The 12,807-nt window shown below is 47.8% G+C and overlaps 1 protein-coding gene across 1 annotated transcript; it reads left to right on the forward strand.

Moving 5' to 3' along the window:
* The first annotated feature begins 1,510 nt into the window (after window positions 1-1,510).
* CLIC3 (chloride intracellular channel 3) lies at window positions 1,511-12,758 on the forward strand. Its single transcript, XM_077305144.1, has 6 exons — window positions 1,511-1,616; window positions 5,732-5,841; window positions 6,982-7,107; window positions 8,274-8,380; window positions 9,041-9,216; window positions 10,701-12,758. The coding sequence occupies exons 1-6, from the start codon at window positions 1,581-1,583 to the stop codon at window positions 10,860-10,862; spliced, it is 717 nt and encodes a 238-aa protein (XP_077161259.1). The 5' UTR covers window positions 1,511-1,580; the 3' UTR covers window positions 10,863-12,758.
* The last annotated feature ends 49 nt before the right edge of the window (window positions 12,759-12,807 follow it).

The raw sequence follows: 12,807 nt of genomic DNA on the forward strand, positions 1-12,807 counted from the left end.
TACCAAGGATGCCTCAGAGGAAAGGCATTCCACAGGCAAGGTGCCACCCCTGAAAAAGCCCTGTTTCAGGACAACACCCTCATTATTTCTGCAAAGGACAAGAGCTTTTAAAGGAGGATATTGTGGTGGGCTGGACTGCTGGGAGGGGGTAATCTTTCAAGTGTCCTGCCTTCCTCAGAAGACCAGAAATGGATGGGCAGCTTTTCATCATAAGGCTGACCTGTTCCCTATATCAAGGTCCTGAATGTAGTCTGGATGTCACGTTTTGACTTTCTGAACAGTTTTCAAAGGCAGCCATACAGATGTGTCTGTTTCTCCTTGCTTCGCTATTCTTGCAAAGTTCCTGATTCCCACCATGAGTAGAGTAATGTAAGAGCGGTATCCTCAAATCTGGACAGCTGAGTTTTATTTATTTGTTTCTTTGTTTATTGGATTTATAGCCCTCCGCTCTTAGAAACCTTGGATGGTCACACAAACAATCCATACAATATAATACAATAAAATCCCCTTTAAAAAAACCATTAAAACCCCAATTTCTAGAATACCCCAATTTCATTGATTTCCCATTCCTCCACATGCAGCCACCTGGCTGACCTTGGGCCAGTGCCAAACCAAAAAGGGAACGAAAACCCAACCTTAGCAAAGTCAGGAACTCAAAAGTTGAGCTATAAAACAATATAACATTTCAACAATTATTTATTAAAGTGCACCAGGTTAAAAACAAGGTAAAAACTGTATTAAAAAACTATAGAGATCTAACTCCATATGAACAGACCAAACGCATTTCAGCCCTACTAGGTCTTCCTTAGTGGTCAATATTATTAAATAATGCACTCATATCTAAAACCAATTATAAAGTCTAGCTGGGTGGTGAAGGGAAATCTGTTAGGTGTAGGCCCAACAAATACTGGTATGATGTTTCTTTTTGGAGCACCACCTTCAAAGATATATAATATCTAGGAACACCACTCTCAGCTACTGTGTTATTCTGCAAAGATAGTGCATCTCATGTGTGTCAGAAAAAAACTTTGCAAAGTGTCTGTTGTGGGGAGAGGAAAGGAAGGCAATTGTTATACCCCTTTTGGACTCCAGGTAGTAAAAAGCGGGGTACAAAAAAATCAACTCTTTTTCTTGGTTTTCTGACCACTTACACTAACTTCCACACCAACATTGCACAACCTCTGCACAGTTTGGCATACTTGTGAATAGTCAGTGACATCACAGCAGCTCAGCTAGTGGCAAAAAAAGAATTTTGGGCAGTCAAGTACAGCGACCTAAAAGACCATGTTTAAGAAGAAGAAAAAAATAACGTGGGTTTCTTTTTAGCAGTCTCCAAACCCTCACGGGTTGGGGAATGCAGCCTTTTGGGGTTGCAAAGCACTCTGGCTTTCCATTTCTGCAACAGGACTGCGGGAGTTCCTCTGCAAAGGCAATTTGGGTAACTGCAGAAACAGGGCGGTGAGAGGAGACAAGAGGAATGCTGCTCGTGGAGCTTCGGTGAGGGTGTGTCTATAAAGCAGAGAGAGAGAGAAGGGTTGCCAGAGAGCTTTCTGGTTTCTTTCGGCAGACTCCTGAGCAGGATGGCTGAGAGCTCCAAAATCCAGCTGTTTGTCAAGGTGAGATCGAACGGGACCAGGGCCTCCTTGCATGGTGGGAAATGAAGGGGTTTGAGACTGGCATTGGACGGGCTGGATGTTTCAAGTGGTTTAGCTTTGGATTGGCAGTGAAGCCCTGTTACAAGGTACAAGCCTAAGAAGGTCGGACCAAAGGTCCATTTAGTTCAGTATTCTGGTTCCCACAGGGGTCAACCAGCTGTCTCTAAGGAGGTCACAGGCAGGGCATGAAGACAACCACTTCCCCCTGGTGCCTGACCCCCCCCCCCACACACACACACAGACACACATGTGGGATTCAACGGACACTTCCTTTGAACATGGAGGTACCGTATCACAGTTGATACCTCTAGTCTCCATAAAAAAGCTTCCAGCAGTTGTCTCATCTTGTGGACATGAACCCCACAAGTTAATTGCGACTGGGGATGCCAGCCTCCAGGTGGGGCCTGGGAATATCCCAGAATTCCAGCTCTTTTCTAGGCTTTAGAGATTGGTTCCCTTGGAGAAAATGGATGCTTTGGAGGGTGAGTTCTGCAGCCTTGTGCCCCACTGTGGTCCTGCCCCCCCCCAGTCTTTACTCCCAAATATCTAGGAGTTTCCCAACTTGGATCTGCCAACCCAACTGCCCCCCCAACCCCCACTGGGGGCCAGGGGTGACCTGGCAACATTAATTGCAATGACCTCTGATGAGTAAATTGAACAGGGTTGATCCCTAGGTTAACCATACATCATGGAATGCAGAGTGTAGGCATGCATGTCCAGGATTTGCTGCACTTGAGGGAACACCCTACCTACCCTTGCCCCCCCCCCCCCACACACACCCCGTCCTGCAGGGATGCAAAACATCACTTGGAATGACCTGGGCACAGATTTTGGCTTTTGACTTTGGTTCACTGTCTTCTACCAGGGACACCGGAGCCTTGCTTGATCTATGTCTATTATTGCTTTGATCATTTAATATCTGCTGGGCTATCCCTGCTCTTATTGATGGCTATCATTCAGTGTTCAAGAATATTTTAAGGGGAAGACGAAAGAAACGGAATTGCTGAGATTCTCTCAAAAGCTGGTTTGAATATTTCTTTAAAGAGAAGGAGGGATGAAAAGAAGCATAGGAACCAATACCACAGGGGGTCATTAATTCTGGTATCCTCCCCAAAGTGGGCAGCTTCTAAGCCCAGATGTCCAACAGGGTAAGATTCCAATAGGGACTATCTCTGAATAAAGCCAGCCTGGGACCATGAATTGGGGTGAAATAAATGAATCCCTACAAAGTTTCTCCTGGCACGTCCATTATTCTTGCCTCTGTACTTTGTTGGTGTCTTCATCCCTTTCCAAAACAGCTTTTTATAAGGCCTTGGGGCTGAAATGGACCTGAGAGGGCAACCTTTGTTGCAGTTCTGGAGAGGGGGGCAGAAACACTCCAGAAAAGCACTTGATCATTCAAAGCTGCAGCATGAAAACAGATTCAGGAGCTTCCCTGTGCCTGGCGTCTGACTCCCAGAGGTACGCTGCTCTGACACTCTTGTGTGTGGAACAGAAGCATCTTGCCTCTCTGAGGAGCCTTCAAGTGACGTAGAAGTTTGCTGCAAGAGTGCAGGAGCTGAGATCCTTTGTAGATGCAGGTTTCTGGTTGATGCTGCAACCACGGAGTGACTTGGGCATCCATATTTGCATGCTTCTGCGCTGTGTCGATGGGGATGGGAAGGATGTTCTGGCACTGGCATTTCTATATTAGGCTACATGTAGCCACAATTTAATCTCTTGCATTTAATTCTCTTACTGGGTTTTCCCCCCGTCCGTGGCTATTTGCCACTATCCCTGTGCCCTCCTTGACAAAAATGTCTTGTTCCCCCTGGGAATGGGAGAACCTGGCCTCAGATCTCCAATCAGCTAGAAGACAAAGTGGGGTGTCTTGAGCCAATCACTATCTCTCAACTCAGCCTGCATTGCAGGGCTGTTTTGTGGATCAAACGGAGGAGTGGCAATGAACACCTCCCTGAGCTCTCTGGAGGAAGAGCAGGGTGAAAATAGGATAAATTCCCCCGCTTTCCCCACACACACTGCTTTTAGAAGTCTGACTCCACAGCAATAGCAGCAGTAATTTTTTTCCACTTGCAAGTTTGATAATCCCCCTCATATGCATCTGTGCGCTTAAAATGCCGACTGCATATTCCAAGACTGCATATTCCGATCTTCCGGTCTGTCACTCACATTTCCTCTTGCACCTGGACTGATATTGATTACGAAGCCTTCAGGGCTGAACCTTGTTCTGCTTTTTAAGTTGATGTGAAGGCCTGAGCACGTTTTAAGCACCCTGAGAAGTAAGGATGACAATAATCACTTCACACATACACACACACAAACACACACTCTTTCCATCTGTAATGCGATTGGAGAATCTGCCCAGGGCTGGGCAATTTGGCCTCAAGGAGACTGGTAATTGGCCCAGGAGCCCTGCTCTTCCCCCGGGTCCCTGTCTTGCACAAAATAACACCTCACCCAAACCGGTTTCACCAATCTGAAGCGCTGCCAGGCCTCTGACCTGGGGCGACATCTCGAGCAGAGACTCCCATCCCAACATAAAGAGGAGGAAGAAACAGGACTCTCAATTGGGGGGGGGGGAGCCTCAGGGGGTGAAGGTTGTTTTCTTTTGCAGACTAATGTTATGATGGGGAGAGTATTAGGGAGGGGCATGAAGCGGGAAGAATGTGATTGGGACTGGTTCCTAGCCAAACTGGGTTTGATCAGAAACTGCACCAGTTTGGGTGGTTTGTGGCCCTGCTAACCCTGTTGAAAGGGGCCACAGTGCCTTTAAATGGGATTTGCAGAAAGACCCCCCAAAACAGCTGAATGGCAAGGAGCAAGCTGTTGCTCAGCTTCTTTTGCCCTGCCTTTACAAAGGGACTGCAGAAGACAGCCTGAAAGAGCTGGTTGGCGGGGAGTGCCTCCCTGCCCCACAGCTGCTTTTTGCGCTTTACTCTGCAGTCCTTTCAAAGTGTAAAATGACTGCAAAAAGCAGCCTGAAACAGCTGAGCAGTGGGGAGCCTCCTCACTGCTTAGTTGTTTTTGTGGCTTCTGCAGGGAACAGAAAGCTGGGATTTAAAGAGACTCGGAGTCCCTTTAACCCCCTACTTTCTGCTCCATCTATGAACCATTGTGAACCATACAAATCACTCTAAAACTTTGTGGACATTTGTGATTGTCAACCTATCATGATCTTCTGTTCCCGAACCACAAACATGACAAAATTCCACCTGAAATTTGCTCTGTGGTTCGTTCATGCCTAGCCCTAGATAGTATGAGCCTTAAAAAATCCAGAGTGGGAGGGGGCCCTACCACTGAGCCCTATGCAAAAGATGTTTCCTGTTACTGGTCACCTGGTGCATACCAAGTTCATGGTGTCACCTAGGTGGCTTGAAATGCAAAGATCAAGAAATATTCAGGGAGAGGGGATCTGCAGCAGCAACAACAACAACACATTCTGTTTCCGGGATACACCTGTGTTACACCCAAAGACCAGCCATCACCGCTATTACTAAAATCTGGCCTCCAACAAAATTCAATGTGAATTGGGCTTGGAGGGTGGGACCTCTTTAGGTGAAACCACTGAGGAATTTTAACAGAAACTGAGAGATTTCGGTAAGATTAAATGAACATTTCTGTCCATCATATACTTTTATATTGGTCTTGTGCCAACTGAACTAGCATAGCAACCCCTCCCCCAAAAGAATTCTGGGTAGAAAAATTTGGAAAGGATACTGAGAATTCCCTTTTTGCCTAGCCAGTGCCCTCCTAAAACTACCTTTCCCAGGATTCCCTGAGCGATGCTCTGATCATGTGATTCCATGTGCATTTCTTTGTAAGAGGCAGTGAACATGTGATCACTTTACAGGTAGAACTGGGGATTGATACCTGGCCAGATGTTTCAATCTGATGTTCAAATATACATGCACTGAATGTAACACAAGGATGGATGATTTCATGCATGTATAAAGAAAGAGCAAGTGTACGTTGTATACAGATTATGTGTGTTCAACAGGCTAGAGTGACTGTCTTTACATCTGTGGCGTAGATACTTCTGAAATCTCAGTGTGTACATCCTTATCTTTCTCTCTTAGGCGAGCGATGATGGAGAGACCATCGGGCACTGTCCGTTCTGCCAGCGTCTCTTTATGATCTTGCTCCTTAAAGGGGTACCCTTTACTCTGACCACGGTGGATACCAAAAGGTGCCATATACATGGGAAGGGGTTTTACCAAGTACTTCCATCTTGTTTCCTTTGCATTTCTTTCTGTGGGCTTTTGTCCTGGCATGCTCTGATGATATGTTATATCTGTGTTCTGTTTTTATTGTTGTTATTATATCATAGTGCTCATTTGCCCTTGGATAAAGAGCAGATGACCCACTGAGAGACCTATCTATAGCCCTTCCAAAGATTCTTTTATTAGGAAAGAGCAGCTGTAGGGGATGGGTGTGTGTGTGTGTGAGGGGGGGAGAAGACTCAGATCATGGCAGCTGATATATGGGGGAAACAGAGGTTGCCCACAAGTCCCCTCTCCACAAACGATAGCTTGAGCAGGATGAGAAAGCATTTGCACTTGAGGTAATGATGTAGACGAAATAGTTTTTTTAAAATCTTGCTTCCGTTGAGACAAGGCAGGCTGCAAAACAGGCCAGCAGAGAGCACAAAAAGGCATTTAAAGATGCCGCCTTGACCAGAGGTGTCCAACTCGTTTGTTACAAGGGTTGGGTCTGATATAAATGTGACTGTCATGCCAGCCATGGGTGCTGTAAAATGTGATGCCAGGTACCTGAGATATTTTACCACTGACCGTGACCCATTCCTCTCCTCAACAGAGCTCCGGGCCAACCCAGCCCTCCTCACCTCTTATGTTGCATACTCCAGGTTGGGAAATCACTGGAGATCTGAGTTGAACCCTTCTGAAGGGCTGTGTTTGAAGAAGGGGGTATAATACCCTAATATAGGCCCTTCTGGTCCATAGTTGGACTGTTCCCCTCCCACCCCAGTTGCTCATGGGCTGGTAAGATCCCTGCACAGGCCGGTTCTGGACCCCTGGCCATATGTTTGGCATATCTGATCTTGCCTTTAAAGCTTCACACAGACACAAAACCAAAGCAAGTGCTGGAATACAAAACCTGAAGGAAAAGCCCTGTGCACTTACAGGGCTTGGCTGTGAGGTCTCAGACAGAGAGTGGCCCATTGTAGACATCCTAGGGCTGGTATGAAAAATGGCTTATGGAGTGGAATTGACGCTTGGGCCCAGCTGGAGTCATGCATAAAGGGTCAACAGCTTTTGGATCAGTGACCAAAGGTGCTTTTACTTCTTCCCTGCTCAACTGCTTTCAGGTCTTTGGATGTGCTGAAGGACTTTGCCCCGGGAGCTCAGCTCCCTGTGCTGCTGTATGATGGCGAACCTAAAACAGACACCAACAAGATTGAAGAGTTTTTGGAGGAGACCCTGGGACCCCCAAAGTAAGTGCTCAATCGGCAGTTTTGAATGATTGCCAAGGTGTACTGGTCTTCGGAGATGTGCATGTGAGAACAGGTGCAGAAAGGCCTGCTAGTGTTGTCTTTCAAGCGTTTTTGTATCCGTTGTCTTGCTGTAATCCTTTTCACAGCCCTGGAAGGAGAGCACCTCTCCTGTGATACTGAGGGGAGACTGAGGAAAGGGGGTGTTGCCTAAGGTCACTTAAAAGGCATCCATCCCACTTTTTCGGATGCTTAAGACGGGCGGGGGGGGGGGGAGGTTGTCATCACGGTAAGAGTCATCAACAGATGAAAACACACTGGAACCTTGTAAATCCTAAACCATCAGTCTGTCCATATAGTCCCACTGTCCAGATGCAAAAAAGCCAGCAGCTCTAATTTTAAAAGGACTAAGAATAAGAACCACTTTTAAAAGCTTCTGGAAATCTGCTATTGAAGGTTCTATCTGGACTTCCTCCATAGGTCTATAATAGGAGGCTAATGCCACAACAAAGAAGTGAGAAGATTTTGTGGATGAAGCACAGGCCTGGCATGGGGGGCGGGGGAGAGGGGCACTACCAACTGAGTTGGGTATCATGCCGCTGCACATAGAACGTGGAGTTTCCCTCTCTGTTCCTGTAGCCCCTTCTGACCCCTGGGAAGATGGCTTATCTGCGCAGAAGATAAGGGCCTGGGGCAAGGGGGAGAAATCGTTCCCCTTTCCTCTTTTGCAAGGTCAGCTCTACAGAAGAAAGGGGTTCCCTTTCCCTATTTGTTCCCCCTTCCTCCTCTCCAAGGGCAGCTCCACTGAAGAAAGGGATTGCTTTCACCCCCATTCCCCTCTTTATTTCCCCTTCCTCTTCTCCAAGGGCCGGTCCACTGAAGAAAAGTATTGATTTCACCCCCTTTTCCTCCTGCCCACAAACCTGCACAGCTGTCCCTGTGCACACATTCCATGACCCCAGGAATGACCATTTTGAGAGTAGGCGGGGTCTGCAGGGATGGAGAGGATTACAGGGGGGAAACTTCTATATATACATCTGTTGCAAGGAGCCAGCTTGGTGTGAGGGATCACAAAGGGACGAAGGGAATCCAAGGAGGCGGCAAGATTCCAGCTCCTCCCCTCCTCCTCTTACCCACTTGGCTACCCCAGCTGTCTCCTTCTCCCACAGTTTTCCAAGCTTGGTGCCCAAGTACAAAGAGTCCAGCATTGCTGGGAATGATGTTTTCCACAGATTCTCTGCTTACATCAAGAATCCAGTACCTGCCCAGGATGAAGGTAAAGAATGATACGAAGGAAGGAGAGGGAAATAGGTTGGATGAGAGAGACGTCCGTCTTTATAAGAAAGTTCTCAAGAACCCTAAGACTCAGTCAGTAGGCAACTGACTAGATCTGGCCTTTTGAGTCTATCTGGGTAGCTTTTGTCAATTCTGCCTATTTTGTAAAGGCACAAGAACTGCCTTGTGGGATTGACCCAAAGGTCAACCTCCATCAGTGACGATGGGGTGATAATGGTCTTCTGTTGTCCATATTAGTTCTGATAGACTATCTATGAGTGGAAATGCTCCATTTAGCTGTTGGGTGGTGTTGTAGAGGTCGGAGATTGTCTGGTTGATGTTTTACTACCCTAAAATATCTCCTCTTAATGTGCACCCATAGCTCAAGGTCTAACACACCTTTTCCAGATTTGAGACAAAACTGGGGAGGACCAGAGATGGAAAAACTTGACTTTGAGCCTAACTAAAAGTCAAATTGGCCACTCTGTCACAGAACAAATAGTTGCTTTTGTGTAAAAGGCAGAATAAGATTCACAGCCGAGAAGGCTCGGATGCAGATATAGGTGAAAGTGTTTTTTAGGGGGGTCTTTCCTGCCTGAGCCCCCCAAACTAGCAAACAGCAGACCACCAACTGAAGTCCTCTCTAATATTTGTCATCCAGCTCTGCAGAAGAACCTTCTCAAAGCCTTGCTTAAGTTGGAAAAGTACCTGAACACACCCTTGGAGTATGAGTTGGTGCGGGACCCTGAACTCACTGTCTCTCGGAGGCGCTTCCTGGATGGCGATCAGATGACTCTTGCTGACTGCAGCCTCTTACCCAAGCTCAACATTGTTAATGTGAGTGTTCCCCCCACCCCACAGTCTGCCCTTTGGTTCATCAAGCCCAGCAAAGCCAGCTTGCTGTATAGTGCTTAAGAGCAGCAGCCTCTAATCTGGAGAACTGGGTTTGAATCTCCACTCCCTCACCTCATGCAGCCAGCAGGGTGACCTTGGGCCGGCACAGTTTTCTCAGAATTCTCACAGCCCCACCCCCCTCCCAGGAGAGAGGAAGGGAAGGCGATTGTAAGCTGCTCTGAGACTCCTTCAGGTAGCTCTTCTCTGACTGCTCCTGGATCCCCAAACTCTTGGGTACAGAAAAGCCCTTTCCCAACTTGTGCTTCCTGAGATCCTTAACCAGAGAACTGAGGGGACCCATCAATGGTAACTGGCTAACTGCAAGCAAAGCAGGTGCTCTATTACTGAACCACCTCCTCTCCCACTCAGCAGAAGCAGCTGTTTCCCTGGGTGAAGGACATTGCTTTGTTGAGCTCAGTACTGGTTGCTCTGCCTGGCAGTGGACATTGAGGGTCTCCAGGGTTCCCTGTGAAAGGAACGGTACCCTGGCATGTGCCTGACCACTGAACCTATGAAGCTTCCCTATATTCAATCAAACCATTGGACTGATCTAGCTCAATTCTGTCTTCTCTGACCGGTATTGGTGAAGGCTGAGCCAGGGTGCCTAAGAGCCAGAGAGAGAGACTTTGGGGCATTTCCCTACAGTTAACACAATTAATAGAATAAAAATAAGCAAGTATATTCAAATGTCCTTAATTTTGCTTCCTGGTAACAACATTTAGGTTATTGGTGTCAAGCTCATACAGTCTTTGCAGGATCTCTCTCTCTCTCTCTCTCTCTCTCTCTCTCTCTCTCTCTCTCTCTCTCTCTCTCTCTCTCTTCAGGCAGTGGCTCTTTAGACTCCATAGTATGACACAGCCAGGAACTTGGAAGTGTCTTTCAAAAGCATCATTAGGTGCTTCCTCCTCCTAACTGACCTGCACTTAAGGCAACAGGCTGTAGCTTCTGCTCCGGATAACACCCTGATCCCTCTCAGTCATGTGAACTCTTGGCAAGGGTGAAGCATCTTGAGATACAGGAACGGGGGGAAGAGGCAATTTTTCCAGCCCACCTCCAGGTTCATCTGAGGTACCTCTGCTGTCCAGTCTTGTTCTCTCTTCCCTACCTGGCCAACAGTAGCATCATCTTTAGTTGTACATAACAGGTACATATGGAGCTGCCTTCTACAGGATATTGGTCTACCAAAACGAGGAGTGTCTACTCTAACTGGCAGCAGCTCCCCAGGATCTCAGAGGGAGGTCTTTGACATCATTTACTAACTAATCCTTTGAATTGGAGATGAGGAGATTGAACCTGGGATTGAACCTTTCTGCATGCCAAAGTAGATGCCCTACCCCTGAGCCGCAGCCACAGCCTTCTCATTCCTCACTCATGAAAACAGGAAGGCTGTTTCCCTCTCTTGACATTCCTCCTTTTTCCAATTGCAGGTTGTGTGCCAACACTATCGGCATGTGGGCATCCCCAAGGAGTTGTGCAGCCTCTGGAGGTACCTGGACGGCGCTGCTGAGGAGAAGGAATTCAAGTATACTTGCCCCAATAGTGAAGAGATCGTGCAGGCCTACCGTGCAGTGGTCAGACCGCTCAAGTAGACGTGAGGGACGGCGCCGGTGTTTGCTGACAAGATGGCCGGCATCCACCTCTCTGCCCGTCCACAGACTCGCTTTGCTCCCGTTCCTCCACAGCAGAACTACCAAGCAGATTGCGGTAGGCCGAGACAGAAAGGAAACCCAGCATGGTGACTTCTAGTGCTTCGAGTAACGAGGTGGTTTTTCAGACTATCTTTCAGTCAAGATGGCCACAGTGGCAGCTGGTCATGGGAAGAAAGGTCAGTTTGGGAGCTGAATGGCACTGGCTACATGACGCCCAGGTCGGGGCTGCTGGGTTCCTCAGCTTTCTGTCCCTGTGACTCCCCAGGCTAATGGGACCTAGTCATCGTGAATCAGCAGAGTGTTCCAACCCTCTCAGTACTTTGGGATTTGAACGCAATGAACAAGGGCGGAGCCTTCTTGTATGTCTCTGTGCTCATGTATATTCCACTATGCCTTTGGGTTGTATTGCTGTCTGTTTACTAGGCTGCTTACAAACACACACATCCCTCCAAAGGGTTTGCTTGAAGTCCTAGGATGACCTCAGCTCGGAAGCAATTTCAGAGATGTCTGGTTGGGCCAGACTTTGGTGGCCAGGGCAACCTTGAGGGAGGGTGAGCTCATATTTAAAATGTCCCAGTATTTTAGATTTTTTTTTCTGTGTTGCTGCTACCCACTAATGTTCCATCCGGACAGAAGCTGTGATTTCCCTCCCGCAAATGGAAAATGGGCAAGGAAAGCACGTCCACCAACTTGACTGTAGTTTCTGCCAGAAGTGAACCTGCCAGGCAAAGGGATTTCCCCCCAAATGGCTAAACTGCCCCAGCAGCTGAGAACCATCACCCAATGTGCTCTTTTAAGCCTGTGTGTGGGGTGGGTTTTGGGGGCAGTGCCTCTGCCACAAACTCGTGAGATTACTTAGAGGAAGGCTCTTCTATCTCAGGCTGTCCTCCATAAAACCGAGAAGCAATAATTATGCTATTGTAAGGGCTGGGGGAATTTTTGCTACGGCTGGAACAGGAGTGCGCAACTCCAATAGTTAATAGGTCAGAATCAATCTTGGCTAGAACGAAAGGAGATGTATGGCAAAAGTATGACATCTCCAGGCCTTGCCTCATGAATTTTAAGGAGCTGGTTCCACTTAAGGCTCTAAACCAGGCGTAGTCAAACTGTGGCCCTCCTGATGTCCATGGACTACAATTCCCAGGAGCCCCTGCCAGCGAATGCTGGCCGGGGCTTCTTGGAATTGTAGTTCATGGACATCTGGAGGGCCGCAGTTTGACTACCCCTGCTCTAAACAAACAAGAGGAAGATCATTTCTCGTCCTGCTGTGGAGATAAACTGCAACTTGCTGCCTCAATTTGCCTCAAGATTGGGCGGCAACGGGGGCGGGCTTAACCCCTCAATTTCCAGTCTGTTTTATTGTTCAAAACTTGGCTCCCCGCTTTCCTTAAAAGAAAGAAAAAAAAGATCTGAGAGTTGGGGCTTAATGGCAGCTTGCCTGAGTCTTGCAGCCCGTCAAGGGCATGAAGGCCAACAAAGTTTGCTGAGTCACTAAACTGGCAATGAGACTACAGGTGCCAACACATATCTTGGTGGACTGCATTTTGACCTCAGGTTACACGTGATGCATCCAAGAACTAGAAAGAGGCAATAGAAAGAGAGATCTGCCATACTGTCAGTAAACCTGCTTGCCATCAGGAAACTAAGATATCTGGGAGAAAATACCAGGGAGCAGGAGAGAGGTGGAGGACAGGAGGGTGGGCACCCAAGAGTGCAATCCAGAAGGCAAGCAGCTGATGAAACGATGATGGGGAGGGGGTATGGCTTGGTGGTAGAGCACCTGAGTGGCATGCAGAAGGTCCCAGGTTCAATCCCTGGCATCTGCAGTTGAAAAATATCTGGCAGTAGGTGATGTGAAAGACCTCTGCCTGCGACCTTGGGGAGC

Source organism: Paroedura picta, chromosome 12 (genome assembly GCF_049243985.1).
Source record: "Paroedura picta isolate Pp20150507F chromosome 12, Ppicta_v3.0, whole genome shotgun sequence".
Lineage (NCBI taxonomy): Eukaryota > Metazoa > Chordata > Lepidosauria > Squamata > Gekkonidae > Paroedura > Paroedura picta.

What these genes read in the sequence shown, in the direction of transcription:
- CLIC3 (XM_077305144.1), top strand. Translation starts at nt 1,581, where the DNA reads ATGGCTGAGAGCTCCAAAATCCAGCTGTTTGTCAAG. An exon ending in AAATCCAGCTGTTTGTCAAG is followed by an intron (nt 1,617 to 5,731) that starts GTGAGATCGAAC and finishes TTTCTCTCTTAG; the next exon opens with GCGAGCGATGATGGAGAGAC. An exon ending in AGTACCTGCCCAGGATGAAG is followed by an intron (nt 8,381 to 9,040) that starts GTAAAGAATGAT and finishes TTTGTCATCCAG; the next exon opens with CTCTGCAGAAGAACCTTCTC.